The sequence below is a fragment of the Festucalex cinctus genome, chromosome 3 (assembly GCF_051991245.1).
Source record: "Festucalex cinctus isolate MCC-2025b chromosome 3, RoL_Fcin_1.0, whole genome shotgun sequence".
Taxonomy (NCBI): domain Eukaryota; kingdom Metazoa; phylum Chordata; class Actinopteri; order Syngnathiformes; family Syngnathidae; genus Festucalex; species Festucalex cinctus.
The window spans coordinates 3,659,653-3,681,792 of NC_135413.1; the positions used below are offsets into that span (position 1 = coordinate 3,659,653).

General features: G+C 42.1%; 1 protein-coding gene across 12 annotated transcripts in view; it reads left to right on the forward strand.

Annotated features, from left to right (window-relative positions):
• magi2b (membrane associated guanylate kinase, WW and PDZ domain containing 2b) overlaps nt 1-22,140 on the forward strand; it is a 738,212-nt gene that overhangs the window by 428,334 nt on the left and 287,738 nt on the right. For 11 of the 12 annotated variants that reach the window (XM_077515476.1, XM_077515479.1, XM_077515478.1 and 8 more), the window contains one exon: nt 16,210-16,331. The exons of the other annotated variant lie outside the window; for it this stretch is intronic. In XM_077515476.1, the coding sequence (XP_077371602.1) occupies nt 16,210-16,331 (122 nt within the window). The remainder of the gene's footprint in view (nt 1-16,209; nt 16,332-22,140) is intronic. 12 annotated transcript variants of the gene reach the window in all.

The window sequence follows — 22,140 nt, forward strand, 5'->3', positions numbered from 1 at the left end:
TTGCGGAATTAACTCAAAAGATTAGACTTTTGAAAAATGAACGCACTGAAGGAAAAAGGCAGACGTTTCGTTTGAAATCTCAGTTGATGGCAATGGAAGAAAAACTCCGGCGATTGCAGCATCCATCCTTCAACACTGGCCGGGATGACGAGTCATCCCAGGCTGAATCGAAATTGCAGCAAGTCCCACAAGGTAACACCAGGTGTCCATTGACACCGTCCCAAACCACTGCTTTGGAGGTCCCCGTTCAGGACCTGTCTCAGGTGAACTCTCCTTTGCATTTTGATCCACTTGTGGTGCACTCACCTGTTCCTTTCTCAGACGCTGCCACGTTGTCTGATGTGCTGCAGACTTCCTCTGCAAATCTTGGACCTGTTTCTCAGCCACCTGTGCCACTTCCGGTTCCGACTCGCTCCATGGCAAGCACTTCTCCAATTGCCGCTCAACACACACGGGGGCCCCCTCCCTCTGCAGTGTTACTGAGAGGAGCAAGCTCACCTGTCTCTGTGCTTCCACCAAGAAGCACACTTCTTGTTTCGGCACCCCCGCTCGGCGCCACGCCTTCTTGTGCGACTCCAGTTGCTGCCAACCTTCCTTCTCCTGCTCAACAAGCAGATGCTTCTTCACCTCATCATGTGGCGCAACCAGGCATGTCTACAAAAGAGTTAGACACGATTGCCAAGCACATTCAGAAATTTCAGCCAAAACAAGATTGCTCTGATAACACTTCTGTGTACCTCAAAGACCTTGATTTTCATTTGAGGAGATTCCCACAGGCAACAACGGAAGACAAGATTTACCTCATGAAATTGACGTCCACTCGAGAAGTAAGTGATTGGATCGACCGCCAGCCGATCCACATCTTGAATGATTATCGAGCACTGTGTCACGCATTGTCTCGTGAATTTGATGGCCCAGTATCAGCAATGAGCTTTCTTGCTGCCTGGTCAGTAAAACAAGGCCGAAAGGAATCACCCAGCCTGTATTATAGTCGCCTGCGCAAGGCATACTTTGGGCATCGTAACGAACCCAACATGGAAGAACAGGTAGAATTCAAAACACTATTTTTGAACAACCTCCACCCAAACACAAGCCGCCTCTTGGGTGTGACAACTTGTCCTCGCACGCTAAGTAGCCTAGAGCTACGTGAACTTGCATCCAAGGCCTTTGTGTTTTTACGCGAAAACGCTGCTAAATCAGTGGAATCCTCTGTTTACCATGTTGCAGGTGATTCAGACGAAGTCGAACGACAGTCCGAATCACAGCAAAGCGACGATGACATCGCCGCTTCCTCATCAAATCCTGCACAACGGCCTCAAAATGGTTCTCATCAGAAGCACCAGTACGGCCGCAGTGCACCTGCGCGGTTGAGCCATAGCTCCAGCCGTAGTTGTGAACGGGAGAAACCCTTTGCGAAAACAAAACCTCGCAAAAAGAAACCTCCCCGCACAAATAGTCCTCAGGAGCCCCCATCCACGTCAGGTGACTCCTCAATTGACAGCAACATCTGGACAAAAGTTCTTGATGGGCTGCGCAAATTGTCCAACGACAGTCAGCCGACAGCCATCAATGAGCCAGAGGTGTCGGACAACACCGTTCTTTCAGTCCAACTGGATCCAGCACCTTCTTTGCCTTCTGCCAGTGCACCTGTTACCGAGTCGAATCAACCATTCAAACAGCTTTTAGGTAACCTCAAGATTAAAAGTGCATCGCGTAAGTTCTATTTGAGGACGACACTTGAACAAACATTAGACTATGACGCTTTGGTTGATCCTGGCGCTGACATTACAGTAATGTCCAACACGCTCTTCAACCAACTTCAAGCCATGCTGAAGAAAAGTGGCCGGATGCTCCGCCTCAACCACTGCTCATTGGAGATCGGTGCATTTGCACTGACTAACACCCATCTGGACTCCATGGCAATGTTACACTGGACGATTGGACCACACAAATTGGTCCACCCTGTGTGCGTGTCTGCTGTGGAATCAGTCCCGCTCCTCATTGGTCAAGATCTGCTGGGCCGCTTCAAGCCCCTGATAGATTACGACCGACGTAAAATCTGGTCACAGGTGCGGCAGCCTCTGCCTGCAGCACCGCTGACCAAAACTGCCAATTGTTATGCGGTAAGCCTAACAGAGACTTCTTGTGAACCTGTTCTGAGTGTACAAAACTCACACCAGGACTCTCACCCAGCTCAAGGGGGGACCATGCCTGTTGTCCCCGAGATGCCCTCAAGAGGTCACCTTCGCAACACCAGCTCTCCCCTCGGCCAAGTTGAACATCCCACTCAGGGTGTGCAACTCTGCCACCTTACGGAACGCGACTTGGATTGCACCTCTGAGCTACGCATGACACAAATTGAGGCCGTTGTCCTCACTTTTGAAGCAAACCATTCAGCTTCACCGCGGACTTTGAACTTGAAATCGCACTTGAAATTGTCATCGAACAACCCAAACAACACAGTGGTTGTTCTTTGCAATCTGCTTGGCGCGTTGTGCCTATTTCTGAGCAATTTGTTACCCACCCTGCCCACCCTTGCAATGCAGATGGTGCGCACCACTGCCCTGCCATTCACTGCCCCCGCTTTCGCGCGTGCAGTACTTCTTTTGGGCCACACGTTGTCAGCCTTTGTGCTCAACAACACTTATCTGATTTCAATGAACTTGCAGTCCATTGTTCTTCTCTTGCTTTTGCTCATTGTGTGGCTCACCGCCGCCGCGTGCCTTCCTCGTTCGCCTGTCGACGGCTCACCTGTTCATGCCAAGACATTCGCTTTTGGGGGTCACCTTTTGCTTCCTGTCATGGGCTTTCTTCTTGCTCCTCCGTGGACCGCACATCTCTGCCGTTCGTGGCTCCACGTAGCCGAAGGGGGGGTCATGACATCATACGCCCATGACATGACACATAGCTGTCAAAGGGAGGGCATCACAACAGGACTGGACCAGCCAATCAGGTCCAACCTCCATGACCTCACTTCCTTGGTTACAATTGAGGGACGAACCTCGCCCACCTTTGTTGACCACCATCAGCAGGTACAAGATACACCTGTGATTCTTCCTGTGGTTCATCCAAGATGACTTGGAGCTTTTAGCTCCCACCCATCAGGCACCTATGGGTGCATTTGCCTTTCCAACTGATGCAGGACCCGAACGGTCCCTTTCCAAACAGTGGTTTCAGACACCCTGGCGCCTAATGGCTAACAAATTTTTGCTGCTGTTGTGTATGAATGCGCTCACGACATATTTAAAGTGGCTAGGGCCAAACCTAACCGCCATATCGCCATTGAATAGCCAATTAAATTTGTGCTTCACCCATTCGCACACCTGCACTCATACTTATGACACCATGTGCATAAACAAACACCCTAGAAAGTGTACAGTGACTCAAATGAACTTCAGCAGACTCCCCAAACAACTAAAGTGATTGGTAAGAAATGTGCCTTTAGCTACTGCTTTTATTAGCTTCTTATTTAAAATAAGAACCTTAACTGTTAACGCTGTTAGTCCAAACACCGTTAACTTGAAAATGGCGAAACACGCGAGTCACGACCGAGATTCCTTTTGCCTAACAACGCGTAGCAAACAAATTACCAATCTACCGTCTCCCGACAAAACAACCAAAAGGACTACGCTAGTCCTCAATCTGCCTAGCATCACGCTAAGCTGAACCAAACTCACTACAAGACTTTGTTTCTTCTCGGTGTCCCAACCAGAGCACGCTCACACGCAAGGTGTGACCGCGCTGAGACTTGACATGCTGCACTAATCTGTTTGATACATCAACAGCTCAGTTGTGAGAATGCCTTCTCAGCCTGCATGCTCCCTGAATACAGCTCTCTTTTGCCCTAGAAAGACCCAAAGTCATAGTAAGAACCGAAAGTGTCCCCCTTTCAGTCACATTGACATGACATTCCTACACAGGCCTCTAGACAACTATTGGACTTCTATTTTTCACTCTCGTGTTCTTCTCCTGTTGCGTCTGTTACTTTCCCCTTCCACTCTATACACGACACGTAGTGTAGACCTAGAGGGAAAGATAACATCATAGCCAACTGCCAAGTCTAGCTTTAGCAAAGGGAGGGGAGGGGTGGGTTTGCACCAACTTTGTACTCTGGTAACTGCATTGTTGTGCTTCACCTGTCCACCTGCCGATGCCACGTCTAGAAGTGCCGACCGAAACGTTCTGTCGAAGAACGTTTCCATCGCCAAAGGGAGGATCTGTAACGATTATCGGCCGGTTGTAACTTTTTGCAACCTCAGTTCCAAAGGAATTGAGCTCCTGTGGCCTGAACATGCCACTGTGGGGGGTGGGGAGCACAAGAACATCCCCCACAAACAGCCACACATGCTCTGACTGACACGTGCACGCGCACACACACACAAATCAGGACAGTAAAAGCCTTCTTAGAAACTTGACTTTCTTATTTTGCAACAGAACAATGAATTATGAAATGTTATGTTTGCCATTTGTGAAATGTTGACTCCATGAAATGTCATGAAAATGTTCCATTGCAGTGGCAGATTCTCCACTAAACTTTCATGTGTATGCACGTTTTAACAGTGTAAGCTAGGTAACATTTCATTTGAGGTATTCAATTGTACGTGTTGCATTGATTGAATTCTGACCTTAAAATTTCAACAAACATGGGATCCAGATTCAATCTGATTAGTCTCTACCAAAACCTTCTCTAAGCTGGTAACTTTCCACTGTGGTCTCACCGGCCCCCCTGGTGTGGAGGCCGCCGCCCTCCCAATTTAAAAGCACGCTCCCTGCGTGCTGCTCTCTCTCTCTTCCGCTGCTTTGGCTCCCGCTCTCTTCACTGCTCCTTGGCTCCTTCCTGGTCTCCATCGGCGCAGCTGCCAGACAAAGGGCTAGCCCAGCTAGCTTAACCTCCAGCACACGGCAACGCACAGAAGCCATCGCGTGTTGCGACAGGCGCAGCGAAACACGCTGCTTTTGGTCCCTGCACAAGGCTCAAACGGATGGTGCCTTTCCAGGCACACTAGGCCTCAACCAAAAAGGGCCCTTCCCAGCCAGCAGGTTGACCCCGTGACGCTCAGTTGGCCAGCCGGACGACCTGTCTCTCCCTCTCCTGAACTGAACCTTCTTCATCCCTTCTTCAAACGGGCTTGGCGAGTCTCCATCCAGGGTCCTGCTTCTGAGACCAACCCCCTCTGTAAGTGCAACTTTGCAGGCCTTCGCCAGATTACAAATTGGTGCAAACTAGGTTGATTGTGGGTCCCATGTTGGTTCGATTTAAGAAACCCATCACCTTGGCTAAGACCGTTTCTTTTTTTCTTCTTTTCTTCTCCTTTGATTATTTTTATTATTTTAGTTCTCGTTTCATTGCCTATCATAGTAGTTAGTTTTGCTTCTTTAAATTTTAAGTAGATTATCCCACCTAGGTTAGAGAATAAACGTGCACAAAACTCAACCCCTGGTTTACTGTGTGTGTGTTTCAACAATTTATAGTGACCTCTAAGCTGAACAAAGAACTCACAAAATTGTAGTAAGGGCACAACCTTCATTTTAATGACTGATTCAACGAGGTTCTCATCTGTTATACTGATAAAATTATCAAAAAGAGATGTGGTACTCCGCAGGCAAGCTCAACTTAATTTAAATATTAAGTTTGAGTCTCCTTCAATTAATGAGCCAATTGATTATTAATTTAATAATTAACAATTATTGATTTAATAATTAATTGGACCGATTTCCCTTACACCTCTAAGCTGCGCACGTGCACAATTGCGCAGTGCTCTCACCACCTCAGCGCACAGCAAATGTCCTGCAGCGCAGTTAAAAAAATAAAATAAATCCTAACCTGCAGCTGTATTTACTGTTTGTATTTTTTATATTACCTTCCTATAAACAAATTAAAACTTTATATAGTACGTGTGGTTAAAGGAGTGGGAAAGAAAAATGTGACAAAAAAGTGAACGGGCATCACGTCACTACGGTGACGCCAGCCGGCGTGCGTGCCACGCACGCAACAGGACACCATTCCCACTTCACTTACAGTTTTAATAGCAGTTTGGGTGTGGACACAGTTGTTCTACTGCACTTTGAAGCATGCATACATGATACAAACACTCACACAGCACTGACGAGACAGCGACACGCAACCGCGACATTCAGGAAGTCTAAATGTGGGCGTAGTTTACGAGCCTCTTCAATGAGCCCTTCACGCGTTTCAGAAATGTTCACGTTTTAATAAATTACGTTTTCCATTATTTTTGAGTGGACGATTTGGGCCCAGATTTATAAAAAATTGTTTAGCGACTTAGTTATGCTTAAAATAACCTGTGATTAAAAACATGAACAAACTAGGGCTGAATCTAATCGTCTGACACATGACGTACAAGTGGTTTGAATTTTTTTGTAACATACATACATCATGTAATTTATGATCTCAGGTTTTGGACAGGTGTAATACTGGTGTGGCTGCCATGTGCATGTCTGATGTCAAGAGCTTACTGTATATAAATGGACCCAGTTGGGTTTACATTTCTCAGCCAATTTTGTCCTGATGGCCTTTGCGTTCATTTCATTGTTCATGGTTCTGACAAAATGATGCAGACAAGTCTTTGAATTGCCCTCACAGATATAGGTTATAAGAGAAATATGCATTAATTTCATAACAATGAAATGTGCGTGTAGCGCTTCTTGCAGTCTTATTGGTACAACCATACGCCACACATGGCGGCATTTCACTGTGTAACATGAAAACGCTGCAGGAAAACAAATATTTTCAAGTTTGGTTGGCTTAGTGGGTGGCAATGTAAGATGGCTGCAAGTGGCTTCACTTCACGCTATGGTGATATAAGTGGCATTGTGAGTCTGTACATAAGTCCATGGATGTCGCTCACCGTAATCCATGGAATGCTCAAGACGTTTGCGTGAATGCACAGTCACATGGAAAATTAGAGGGAACATTGGTCACAACACACCGGTTTGGGAAACCAAACCAAAAGATCAGTTAACTTTCTCAGTCGATGCGTACAGAGTAGATGGAGGAGATGTAACGATAAGTTCAATATCGTGATATTAAGACACAATTTCGTCGTCGTCATGTTCACAATATTTAAATGCAACACATCTGTTAAAAAAAAGGCAGGTTGATTACCATTTGTGCAGTTCTAACACCCTCTCGTGGCTAGTTTTTTTTTTTTTTTTTTAGTGCAATTTAATTTCATTAGGGATGTTTTGGCCCTTCTATGTTTTAAAATCTACACTAATTGTCAGATGAAGGGGAATGTAATATGCCTGTGAAGCAAGTTAATATGTGGAGGAACTTCATGTGTGCGTGCATTAACAACATAATAATAATAACATAATGATAATAATGCAAAACAAAATAATATAACATTGATGTTATGTACAAAAACACAATATTGTGCTTTTTTTAGTATGAGCTCTTTTTTTTTAACAATATTGTGACCTTCTCATTTACTGTAGTAACATCCATCCATCCATCCATCTTCTTCCGCTTATCCGGGGTCGGGTCGCGGGGGCAGCAGCTTCAGGAGGGAAACCCAGACTTCCCTCTCCCCAGCCACTTCAACCAGCTCCTCCGGCGGGATCCCGAGGCGTTCCCAGGCCAGCCGAGAGACATAGTCTCTCCAGCGTGTCCTGGGTCGTCCCCGGGGCCTCCCGCCAGTGGGACATGCCCGGAACACCTCCCCAGGGAGGCGTCCAGGAGGCATCCGAACCAGATGCCCGAGCCACCTCAGCTGGCTCCTCTCAACGCGGAGGAGCAGCGGCTCGACTCTGAGTCCCTCCCGGATGACCGAGCTTCCCACCCTATCTCTAAGGGAGAGCCCGGACACCCTGCGGAGGAAGCTCATTTCGGCCGCTTGTATCCGGGATCTCGTTCTTTCGGTCACGACCCACAGCTCGTGACCATAGGTGAGGGTTGGAACGTAGATCGACCGGTAAATCGAGAGCTTTGCCTTTTGGCTCAGCTCTTTCTTCACCACGACGGACCGATACAGAGTCCGCATCACTGCAGACGCTGCACCGATCCGCCTGTCGATCTCCCGCTCCATCCCACCCTCACTCGTGAACAAGACCCCAAGATACTTGAACTCCTCCACTTGGGGCAGGATCTCATCCCCGACCTGAAGACGACACTCCACCCTTTTCCGACTGAGGACCATGGTCTCGGATTTGGAGGTGCTGATCCTCATCCCAGCCGCTTCACACTCGGCTGCGAACCGCTCCAGTGAGAGCTGAAGGCCCCGGCCTGATGAAGCCAACAGCACCACATCATCTGCAAAGAGCAGAGATGCAATGTTGAGGCCACCAAACCGGAACCCCTCCACGCCTCGGCTGCGCCTAGAAATTCTGTCCATAAAAGTTATGAACAGAATCGGTGACAAAGGGCAACCTTGGCGGAGTCCAACCCTCACCGGAAACGAATCCGACTTACTGCCGGCAATGCGGACCAAACTCTGGCAACGGTCGTACAGGGACCGAACAGCCCGTATCAAGAGGCCCGGCACCCCGTACTCCCGAAGCACCCCCCTGTAGTAACATATTCTAGCAAATAAGGACAAAACTTTTGGCCAACAAAAGTCCTGGCCAAGGGAAAAGGCTAATGTGCCAGGTGAACTGTCGGTGTAAGAACAAGCATGCAACAGTGCGCTCTGTTTTGAACACGAGAATTATACACATGGCAAATGCAGAAAGGAGAAGGTGTCATAGTGCCATTTCCACAATTACTGATCAAATCTGTACTAAAACGTCAAACTGTGGTTAATAAAAGCATTGGAATACTGAAAGCATTTCTTGTTTCTAGATCTATTTTTACAATAAACTTGAATAGTTGAAGAAACTTTAATTCTTGACTTCAGATTTCCAAAATAGGCCTTTGTCTTCTCTATCACTTTATCCACATGCTGTACATATGTGTGTTTGTATATTTCATTGTCGCAATTTCTAAGTGAAGATTTGTTTGAATCTTGTGTGTGCCACTGTGCACCAGCAATAAATCTAAGCAAGAAATTCAAAAATCAAATACTTTTGACCTGTTACTAAAAACAGAGGAGAAAACAGCTTTCCATTATGATCATAACAGTGGAAATTTTATACCGTGGTGTGATAAAAATATTGTACACAGGTTCTAAAGATATCTGCCTCTTTCTCATTTTTGGGAAGCCAAAAGATCAGCTCACTTTCCCAGTAGATGCGTACAGAGTAGAGTAATTGCCACATTTACAATGGTGAAAAAATAGTCTAGCAACTTGGATGGTCCCTTCGGCATAGAAATTAGAAAATGCATATTGCTGGGCTTTTAACACCTGGGGTAGGATATTAGCAAAAGCTATTCCAGCCAATTGGCTGCCCTGAATCACATAGATGTTAGAATAGCCAGATGGCTTGGCCTTGTCTCTTCTAGTGCATTAATATTGTGATCAAATTGGATTTTTCATGATGTTGGACTATGAAGTCATTTTCAAGAAAAGTACAAATAAGTAAGTCAATTTATTCAGGCTAATGCTAATTGCGATTGTTAATCGTTTCGCACAGGCTAATTTTGTTGGTGTTTGTGTAATATGTAGTGTTGTTCCGATTCCGTTTTTTGGCTCCCGATACCGATTCCGATACGCAGCTTTGCCGTATTGGCTGATGCCGATACCATACCAATACCTAGGTTTTTTTTTTTCTCATCATGAAAAAGCTGTCTGGCCTACGGATGAGTGTCTCACTTTTCACCTCATCGCACTATTTTTTCCTGCCATTGGTTGAGAGCATTCAAGGGCTAATAGGATATGTTAGATCGGCTTGCAATGAACATTTCACATATCAGTGAATGTCGTGCACGAGCAAGATGCAAGATGCTGCATCCAAAGTCCTATATTAGCCTTGGAATTAATGGTATCGGCATGTTACTTGTTAATAGTCACCGATACCGATACCGCCGTTTTAATGCAATATCGGGCCCTCTGCCGATACCAGTATCGGTATTGGAACAACACTAGTAATATGCGCATGTGTGCAGAGAAGATAAGGATCAATAAGTATTCATATCCACTAAATTAAACTCAGGTTCAACCTTAGTGGACTTATTTATTTATTTATTTATTTTTTTATGGTGGTGGGGGGGGGAGCTATTAGTCGATTAATCGATAGAATAATTGATAGGCAACTCGATTTTTAAAAAAAAGTTGTCAGTGACAGCACTATAAGCAATATGTCAGCACTGTTCCGCTTGACTGTCGGCAGAAACGCTACCACACAAATCAAAAATCTGCAGCAAATGTACTATTGAAAATTGTTATATTTACAGTGATGTCACTTAACCTTAATGCTGTTGAGACCATGGAAATGGAGGATAATGTGCATAAAATTACTGTCATTTCCTAAATGATATATGCCATGTTGTTGTGAAAACACTCAAATTAAATTCTGTTATTTAAAATTAATTGTGGTGGCGAAAAAAAATAACCTTTTTTTTTTTTTTTTCTAAGAGCTCAGAATTGTTCATTCGGTAGTCTTACCGATTCAACGTCTTATCATCATTGCTCTTTTTTTTTTTTTTTTTTTTTTTTGTGCGTGCGTTTGCGTGTGTGCGTTTGCGTGCGTGCGCGTGCGTGCGTGTGCGTGCAAATACGTATAAATTTATACTCATTAATTCACCTAAAGCCTTATAAATATCCCATTACCCTTAACCAGGTACTCCAGAATCTTGCCAGAGTCGTGAGGTTTAAATGGTCAGGAGACCAGAGAAAAGGTCAGAAAAAAAATAAAGAGAAAAGAAAGATAAATCAAAGTGAAATCCAGCACCGACCAAACACTTCCTGCCTTCCCCATGATTACAAAATCAAAGTCTTACGCCAACCCCGGAAGCCTCTAAATTCCAGCAAATTTAGCGAGATCTCAAGAGACCAGAGGAAAAACTAAAGAGAGGAAGGAGGGAAGGATCGATAAGGCAGAGTGAGATCCATAGAAGCCAGTACATCCAATCCATCAAAGTGAAATCCAGCACCAACAAAACCCCTCCTGCGTGGTTACAAAACCAGAGTCTTATGCCAACCCCAGAAAACTCAAACTTCCAATAAATTGAGATCTCAAGTGACCAGAGGAAAAACTAAAGAGAGGAAGGAGGGAAGGATAGATAAAGCAAAGTGAGATCCACAGACACCAGCACCCACTGATTCAAGGGGCTGTGGGAGGGAGAGGCTACTTCTGTTGAGTTTCAGTAGATGCTGGTGCGACGGATCTGGCATGCATAAGGACCACCACCAAAGAAAGAAGCCGTCAACCGCGGTCCAGCAAAGCGAGCACCCCCCCCCGAAATCCCCAGGCCGCGGCAGCACCAAGGCCACCCCCAAGCCACCCGAGCGGACACCGGTCGGCGAGCCGACCCAGACGCCCGGAACACCCCTGCCCCAGCCCCGGCCCACACCCCCGAGCCCAAGGCCGCAGAACGAGGCCCAGCGGGCCCCCACAGCGCCCCACCGGTCCCCAGCCCCCATCCCCCCACGACCCCCCCGCACCCCACCCAAACCCGCCACCCACCACGACCCAGGCCCCACCACCCCCGGCCCCCAAACCCCCGAACACACCCCGACCCCCAACACCCAATAGGAGCGTATCCTGAAGTGTTGGGATTTGTTTCTTAACCATATTTTTAACTTGCAGATAATGTAAGAAATTTCCATTTTTTATTTCATATTTCTGGACCAAGTTTGTATACGATATAAACTTATTATCTGAGAAAAGATGATGAAGGTGTGTAATTCCTTTCTGCTCCCATAAGCTTAAATGGAACGACTGATTATTAAGTTGAAAGTCGGGGTTATGCCAAATGGGAGAGAGCCCACAGGGCGCCAATTGGGAGTTTGTAATTTCTAATGCCTTCCGCCAGGCAGTCAGGGTGGCGGTTATCATTGGGTTTTTAAAACAATTATGTCGTTTTATTGATTTTGTAATAAAGAGTAAATCTAACAGTCTAAGATTATTACAATCCTTCTGCTCCAATTCCAACCAACAGTTAGTATCTCTGTTGGGTTGTGTCCATAGCACAAGATATTGTAGTTGATTAGCTATATAATAGTACATAAAGTTTGGTGCCTCTAAACCTCCTTTAGATTTACTTTCCTGAAGAGTAGATAGACTAATTTTGGCTTTTTTTTTTATTCCAATAGAATTTTATGATAGCAGAGTCCAGCGATTGGAACCAGTTAGACGTAGGTTTAAATGGAATCATTGAAAATAAATAATTAATCTTTGGTAAAACTTTCATTTTTATAGTATCCGTCCTATTAAAGAGATCGGAAGATTATTCCAGCGCTCCAGATCACTACGGATACTATCCAATAATGGTAAAAAATTTAAAGAAGTTAATTCAGTTAACTTTGGTGAAATTTTAACCCCTAAGTATTTTAAATTACCTGTAGGAAAGGAGTAGTGTGGATCCTGACTTGTAGGATTCCATGAATTTTCTGTAATAGGTAATAATGTTGATTTTGTCCAGTTAATAGAGTAATCTGATAAGTGAGAGAATTTAGTTATTAAGTTAAATGCTTCCCCTAGCGAGATAGCAGGTTCTTCTAAATAGAATAGTATATCATCGCCATATAGATTAATTTTATGTTCTATTGTCCCGGAGTGGATTCCTTGGATCCGTCTATCCTGACGTATAGCTAATGCAAGCGGCTCAATAAATATAGCAAATAATAAAGGAGACATTGGGCACCCTTGTCTTGTTCCCCTTTGTAGAGTAAAACTCTGTGATGTAATCCCATTAGTAGTAACTGTAGCTTTAGGAGAATCATATAATATTGAGACCCATTGAATGAATGACTCCCCGAAGCCGAATTTATTTAAGACAGCAAAGAGGAAGGACCAGTTAACTTTATCGAAGGCTTTGTCTGCATCCAGCGAAATAACAACTGCCTTTTTATCATACCGCTGTGACATACTAATCAAGTTAAAGAGCCTCCTAATATTATTAGTAGAATGACGACCTTTAATAAAACCTGTTTGATCGCTATGAATAATTGTCGAGATTACTGTCTCTAGTCGAGATGCCAAGGCCTTAGAGATAATTTTAATATCGGTATTAATTAGTGATATCGGTCGGTAACTTGACGGGAGGGTGGGGTCTTTTTCTGGCTTTAATAAAAGTTTAATTGCTGCTATATTCATATCTTGACGTATATCATCCTTACTTTTAATTTCAGTTACTACTCTTAGAAATAATGGAGTAAACATTAACCAGAAATGTTTAAAAAATATAGCCGGATAGCCGTCTGGACCAGGTGCTCTGCCATTAGGCATACTGTCTAAAGCACGATACAACTCATCTATAGTAAGCGGGGCATCTAGAATATCTTTATGTTCAATAGATAACTGAGGTATATTTAAGCTATTTAGGAATACCTCAATATGTTCAGGGTTAGGTCTATTAATTTCTGAGTATAGATTTCGATAATAGTTATAAAAAATATGGTTAATTTCTTCTGGTGATTGTGTGCATTCACCATTTATATCTTTAATAGCCGTTATAAGAGATTTTTCCCGTTTCCGTTGAAGTTGATTTGCCAGGAATTTACCTGATTTATTATTATGTTCAAAATTATTATATCTCAACTGTTGTATTATAAACTCTGTCTTTTTAGATAACATGTTATCTAACTGTATTTTTATATTCTGTAGTTCTATCCATATTTGATTATTTGGGTTTAATGCATATTCATCCGTTAGTTGTTTAATTTTATCTTCCAGGTATTTTTCTCATTTTTGATCCTGTTTCTTTTTATAAGTTGAATATGATATAATTTTCCCTCTAATTACCGCTTTCCCTGCTTCCCAGAGAAGAGATGGAGATATATTTGGAGAGTCATTTATTTCCAAAAAATCTGCCCACTCCCTTCTAATAATTTTATCAAACTCTACGTCTTTCAGTAATGAGATGTTAAAACGCCATATCGGGGGAAGTTTAAAGGTAGTCAATTTGTAGAGTGAGGGAGACTGGTGCATGATCACTTATAATTATAGAATGTATTTTTATAGCAGTTTTATCAACAATAGAATTATTTGTAAGGAAAAAATCAATTCTTGAGAATGATCGGTGCACCGCAGAAAAGAAAGTAAATTCCTTCTTAGTTGGGTTTTGAAGTGTCCAGCCATCGCTGAGGCCAAAATCCTCCATATATTCATCTATTACTTTAGCGGATCGTAATCGCCTTGTATATATCGTATTATTAGAACGATCTATTAACAGGTTTAAGACCGTGTTAAAATCACCTCCAATAATAATAGTAGAATTTGTTGCTAAATCGAGTAACCGAGAGAAAAATTCATGGAAAAAATCCGGGTCATCATTATTTGGGGCATATAAATTACCAATTTTATATACTTTATTAAATATAGTTACCTGGATAATAATATATCGGCCCTCTAAATCTGTTACTATATTATTTAGAGTAAAGAATAAATTCTTATGTATAAGTATAGAGACACCTCTTTGTCTACTATTATAGGAGGCAGAGTAAACTTGACTAAAATTTTTATCTATAAATAATTTTTCTTCTGATTTTTGTAAGTGGGTTTCTTGTAGGAGACAAATATCTGCCTTAAATTTTGAGAGATGGTCTAAAATGTTTATTCTTTTTGCCTGGGAGCGAGCGCCACACACATTCCAGGAGACCAGAACTAATTTCTGCATACAAGCAATATAGACTCAGTCTTATGTATACATCTATATAAGCTGCTTATTAATATTAACATATTGTAGGATAGCAAAAGAGTAATTAGGCAATTTATATAATTTATATAAAGAGAGAGATAACAAGTAGATAAGTATAATAGTGAAGAAACGAGGGGGGAAGTGAGTGTGAAGGAAATCTGTGGGGGATTCAACATAACAATACACCAGTAAATAGTGACCTAAGCGAGATTATTATTTTTATTATTATTATTATTTTTTTAAGAATATATTTTTATATTATTATTATTATTATTATTATTATTATTATTATTATTATATAGCCTATACATGATATAAATTCATATTCTCAGTTTCATAACCCATTATCCATACATATACATACATATACATACACATATATATACATATACATATATATACATATATATACATATATACACATATACATACACATACATATACATACGTCAAATAATCACACAATACTCGGCTCTACCAATTATCAGTTAGAACAGCCAATGATTCAAGGTTGGGTTTCGGAATAGCTGGCCGTCGATATATAATTTATCAACGGCCATCGAAGTCCGTTTACCCTCCGGTCTATTTTGTTTCATTATAGGAAACAGTACTTTTCGCCGCTCATTTATCTCTCTTGGGAATTGATCATTCATTCCGAAAGATGTCCCTTTGAGCTCCCGTCCTTTACTTTTTACCAATTCTTTATGTTTAAAATGTTCGAACTTAGCAATAATAGGACGGGGCTTATTGCCCTTACGAGCTCCGAGCCGGTGTACACGGTGAAAAGAGATATTATTTACCGTCTCCTGAGGGATCTTTAGCGATAATGTCATAAATTTTTTTATCTCGCTCTCTGGATTATCTGGGGTATTTTCGGATATACCTGAAAATATTAGATTTTCCCGCATACTACGGGATTGAACATCTAAGACCGTTTCCTTTAGCATTTTATTTTCCTTTTTAATCGTCTCCAACTCGGCTGTGACAGCGACGAGAGAGGAGCGTAGCTCGGAATTATCTCGTTGGAGATCGCTTACCTGTTGGCTAACGAATTCCAAACTTGCCTTTAATTCTTTGACGTCCTCGCGGATAAGACAGAGGACGTCAAGTTTTTTATTTATGGAATCCAGCATACTCACCGATACGTCGGCGGTTACTAAATCGTCCGTATCTGTTGACGAGTCATTTTTCCTTTTTTTCGAAGGATTATCACGACTAGCCGCCAGATCATCCATCGCGCAGCTATAAAAATAATCGTCAATAAAGCGTTTGAGGTCGTCCACACTGGATAATATTTCCGATCTTTCTTAGAAAAGAAAAAAATCGAATTTATCTAATCGTTAAATTCGGGTTTAATTAGAAATATAAAGCTAATTCTATTTTTGCAGCAGGACGCCGCCGTGTTAGATTTTCCCAGTCTCGCTACCGGTCTCGCGATAGTCACAGCATCTCGCAATCTTGACTGCATTGTATTTCTATTATTCTGTCCTAATAGTTAATGTTCTTTGCAGTCACATCAATCGCAGGACTCAGTTTGAGAATCCAGTCCTGGAAGCAAAGAGGCGCCTTGAGCAGCAGAGGCAGATGCAGAGTCAGGGCCTCTCCGCTCTCCCGCTGCCAACCATATACAGAGGTACACTGCATCCTGATGTCACGTTATGTGGGACAGTTGCAAACAAAACTCAAAGAGCCTGACCTTTACATTTATAACAGGCACTAACTTCATTGTGGACATAGGTTAGGTTTACAGGATCGGGTGAAATAATCGAGCAATTCATCTTGCACAATTCTATCTAAACATGAACAATACTGTTTAGTTGAAGCAAGTGGATTAGTTTAGACCAGTGGTGTCAAACATACGGCCTGCGTGCCGGGTCAGACCCGCAAAGGGGATTGATCCAGCCCGCAAGATGATTTTACAAAGTTAAAAAAAAAAAATTAAAACATGTACATTTGTAATTTCACAAGCAGTCCTCAGATGAGCAATGCAACTTGTACGGGGGAATCGTCCTGGATGCCTTACTTTACACAAAATTTTAAAGTTACGGTTTGTTTAATTATTATTATTATTATTATTATTTTTAAATCATAGACCGACATAAACGTGTTAAATACGACACAAATTCACTTAGCGGTAACACAAATAGCTATGACAAGGATTAGCGTCCTTATAACATCATTTACTCATTTGCTCCCAAAAACCCAGAAATATGTTTTATTTTAAATTTTACCATGCTCTCAAAGATGTATTTATATGTTTTTATGTGTTTTTTTATGCTAGAGAATATAGGAGGCTTTGATGCAGCCTCTGAACTGAAGAGAATGCTTCCAGCAATGGTAGTTATTACAAAACCAGCCAGCAGGTGGCAGCGGAGTATAAGAGATCAACCTGGACCATGTTGCAAAAAGCTCTTTTTCCCCACTGTTTTAAACAGATTTGTGAATAATGATGAAACTTTGCTAGATTCTAATGCCAATTGCTGCAAAATGGAAACCGATAGAAATAGACCTTTTTTTTTTCCCTCCATGTTTGGTAGCAATAGGACACAATATTCTGTGGGCCTTGCAAAATCAGTGAAAATCCAGTAAAACAGCGAAAAATTTGCTGGGAGTGAGTGAATGAGTTAACTGTGCCACGCAATGCATTCTGGGAACAATATATATATGCAAAACAGGTAGATTTAACACGTCCGGAACTTATTCAGGCAAAATGTTGCCGCGTTCCATTTGCCTCCATGTTATTTTTTGGAACAATATGATTACAGTTGAGCTATAATAGCGAAAATCTGAGTATGAATGACGGCACTCGTTTTTAAGTTATATCTTGTTGTTTTCCCGATGCGGCCCACTTGGTAAAATATTTTCCTCAATGCGGCCCCTGAGCTAACATGAGTTTGACACCCCTGTTTAGAGCAATGGGATCTATGATAACTGAGACGAGCTGTGGTGGCTGAAAGGCTAGTGTATTATTGTTACGCATAGGACACGTAGGCAAAATGAGATTGAGAATGGATCTTATTTTCTCTTGCGCTAACATTTTTCAAATGCCATAGACAAAAATCATTGCATTAAGCAATGCAATATTGGAGCATCAGAATGATCTTAATGCCTTGGTCAGACTACAGGAAAATAGCCAGATTTTGGCCCGACAGATGTGTCCCGGACAAACGGGGCATGTCGTAAACGATTGGGTTGACTAGACGTAGCGTCGCCCGTGTAGTGTGTGGCATAGCGCCAGAGAACACAACTCCTCCGTCCTCAAACTGTGATCAGTCGTCCCCAAACTGTGACCAAATATGCAATTTTATACTCAGCCCAGAATCATATTCTAAAAATATCAAAAGCCACATTATTTTTGATTTTATGGACAGGAGCCACCTTGCAACATTTGTCAACTTCCGCTTACCCGCAGGACTTAAATCGGGAAATATGTCCTGATCGACTCTCCAATTAAAGGGTTAGAAATTCCCCTTTTTCCTCACCAGCTCTAAGGCGTCAGCGTGAGGAGACGGGAATTAGATAAGCCGATATATCAAAGTGGATTCACCTAGGTTTGTTCACTGTCTTCTTATCATGAGGCCAATCCGTTTTCATCCACCTATCAATCCTGAGTGAGTAACCACACACACAGAGCCCAGGAATGATAATCTGAACACCTCACTTAAATTGGCAGCTCCACTTTTCTAAGTTGTTTGCATTTGTTATTGACCTAGTCATTTAATAATCCTTGATAGGATCATACGGATTTGTTACATATCAAGCTGGAGTATTTGACTTTATTAATACAGATGGAGACACTCATTAGATGTTATTCGAGTGCACTTACCTTTTTCCGGACGTCCACTGCCGTCGTGTCCTCCTCGAAGAGGGGAAAAAATATTATTGATGCGGACTTATAAAATGTCCAAAAGTAATAAAATAAAATCAAAGACAAATAATAACGTCTTATAAAACGACCTTGGACTTATAAAATGTCCAAAAAAATAAAATAAAATCAAAGACAAATAATAAGGTCTTATAAAACGACCTTGGACTTATAAAATGTCCAAAAATAAAAATAAAATCAAAGACAAATAATAAGGTCTTATAAAACGACCTTGGACTTATAAAATGTCCCAAAAAAAAATAAAATAAAAATTGAAAAGAAACAAATAAAATAATTAATTCACAACTGGTTTTTCAATTATTTTATTTGGTCTTATAAAATGACCTTGGACTTATAAAACGTCCAAAAAGAATAAAACCAAAACTAAATAAAATAAAGACTGACAAAACAATAAAATGATTGACTCAAAAATTGTCTTTTAACGTTTTTATTGTCAATAATAAAATAACCAATATAAATCATAAAAATCACATTTAATGATAAAACCTTAAATCAATAAAAATAAAATAAAATAGAAAACAGGAGATCAAAAATAATATAACCTTTTACAAAATCTTTCTAAGATTGATCATTTCTCGGAAAAGCTTAAGATCTGATTCACAATAAGATGTTTTTGGCTAAAAATAATTTAAAGATATGAGAGTGTATTAAATGGCCCCCACCCTAACTCGCGATTAGTCATTCATATCTTCCTATTATACATCATTATTGATAAAAGTTTTGTACTTTACCCAATCATTGAAGAATATTCCATTTACGGCTTTAAGTCCAAGTTCCTTCGAAAAAAAAAAAATCTTAAGTCCCAGCCATAAATCCATCTTCAGGAATACACTCCAACCAGACCACATCGCAGGGAAAAAGGGCGTCGATCCCAGCTGGTGACGACCTTTTATCACTTTGGGTCATATCACTGATTTCTTCCGGTAAGTGTCCTTCCGCATCTCCTCATATCAATGCGCACTTGTTGAGACTCATTCTCAGTAATTTTCCACAGATGAGTCATGAGGATACGTCATAAATTCTTTACAATTGAGTCATAGATATACAACGTTGAATGAAAATATGAGTCATACATACTTTACACATGAGTCATAAACACACAACGTTGAATGAGAATATGTCAAAGGTCATGGCTCTATTCGACAATGATAAACGTTAAAATAAATAACATCATAGATATATTAATTAAGCAAGCATGAATAACATGTATATACATGACATGTTGATCCCAAATTCTCTCAGGGAACTTAACAGGTTAATTCTAGTTCTTGTTTCACATCTTGTATATATCATTGTTAAATCAAACAATACATACAGGTAATCTTTTCAATGCAGTTACAGCAATATTATCAGCGATAAAAGACAGTATCGCTTATAAATAAAAGAAAAGAAAAGACAGCAATACTTCATAGTTGGGCTCAATGTGCTATAAACATTGCTCCATAAATCAGGCTAACAATTGTCGAATATAGATTGTGTTGTGTGTATTATTACTTAATTCAGGATATCATTTATCTATTTATCTACACTTATGGCCTTATAAGGAATGTATGTCCGTTTGTTGAGTGGGTGGCTTAGTTGTACAGGTTTGGCGGCATCTGGTGGTTACTTTGAGGAACTACACCCAGAGGCCAAAGAATGATTCTCAGTCCTACAGACACCAATTGGTCTCTAACTAAGAATTGAGTCTAGCCCATTAATTTGTTATCTCATTTTACATGATATGGCGTTTCATCTGACCCTACTCAATCCACTCAATTCAACACCCCCTCCTAGAGATCAATGGTGTCCAAACTGATCAACCGCAAAAGCCCCCAGCTCCAACCAGTCACCTGCATTCAACCCCCTTATGTCATCCGGCAACGGAGACACCGAGGATTCAGAAGGCAAGGAGTCTGACGGAGGATCAGCAAGAGGAGACCACAGGCCAAGCTCACCTATCATCAGGGAGGGAGATGACCCCGTTCCACCCCCATCCTCGCCTGGCACACCCTCCGGGTCATCAGTGGTCGACGAAACCGTGGGGGAGGGTGATCTCAACAGTGGCATAACCTTACCAACTGGAACATCCTGTCGGGCGGCACTGGGTTCCCCAGGCTCGTCAACCCGGTCCAGGAAGGGCGAGGAGGGCGTTACAGGCTCGTAGGGCCACTCATCCCGATTGGATCCGACCTGTCTCAAAGGAGTGGCAGCTACACAGAAGCCAGCCAAGGTGTTGAATGTCAAGCGCCGAGTACCGTCAGGCAGGCGCCATATCATGCGCATTAAAGGGAAAGTTCTCCCGATAAATTCACCCTCAACGTTAAAATAATAACGTATCTCTTTCAAACGACTTTGAACCAAACCTTCCAACTTACTTGAGCCCGCGAGGTCAGCAAAGCCAGGCCATACCCAGGAACCACACTGGATATCAATGAAGAGATCACTGACGAAATTTAGAAAAAGCCCGTCTGGTATGAGCCACATTTCTCTACTCTCATCCTCTGCGGGCAAAGGATAGCAGCAGTGTCCATAGAAAGCGTCCCCCACCACCCAAGCGGACGTGAGGAGATCACTTCCACAGAAGACACACTGCGGCTGATCCTGGTTATCCTGTTAAACACACATACACAATTCGACAATTCTTAGACCTGGGGGGGAACCTAAAATATTGCGGCTCCCAATATATACATTCTGATCTTGGTCTAAGTTTCCATCCGCATCTACTCCATCAATGCGGAACACCTCTACTACGGGAGAGCGAGGGTGTGGTCGCTCTTCCGAGTAGCGGAACCTCTTGGCGGGAGAGTAAAAAAATACATAGATAAAAACCCAAATTACTAAAACCAAGTGGTCGACCAGACATAACCAAAGGAGAATTAAAATTATTCCCCACACTATTAATTTAGTTGTTCGCTATATCCGACACAACAATAAAAAAGCCATATTATAAAATTTATCCAATATTCCACTTCATTACTCACGTTATGAAGGGCGCCTGGTCTTCCAATGATACCTTTACCCAAAGCATTACAAGCCATGGTTAGTTGTTGGTTACTGTTCCGCCAAAAGATTTCAGTGAGAAGTGAGGAAGTCAGGGCTAGGGCATCTTATTTATAATTGGGTCGATCCCGCCCTTTTCTGAAGCCCATCCTCACTTCTCAATAATTTCCCCTTAGTCGGCCCCCCCATTTTTTCTGCAGCTCGTTGGCCAATAACTGAGCTTTAACCTTATTTGGTGAGGTTTTCTCTTTATAATTTTGGTGGGTAGATAATGCCAAGGTCCCTCTTTTGATAACTGCAACAGCTATAACTGCTGACAGGACAATTCCTGACACTAGCAGGAACCATACTCCTACATCATATAATAAGCCATACAGCCCTGTACTTATCCCAGTAACCGCCGTCTCCGCTACATCTTCTACAACTTCCACGGCTGTAGTGGCCACAGTTTTTACTACACCTTTTATTGCCAATCCTATCCTCTCATACCAAGTACATACATGTTCCCCCTTATGATCATATTCGTCACTGTGTCCACAATGCAGCCATCTTTCAGCAGGTTCGTGGCATGTGC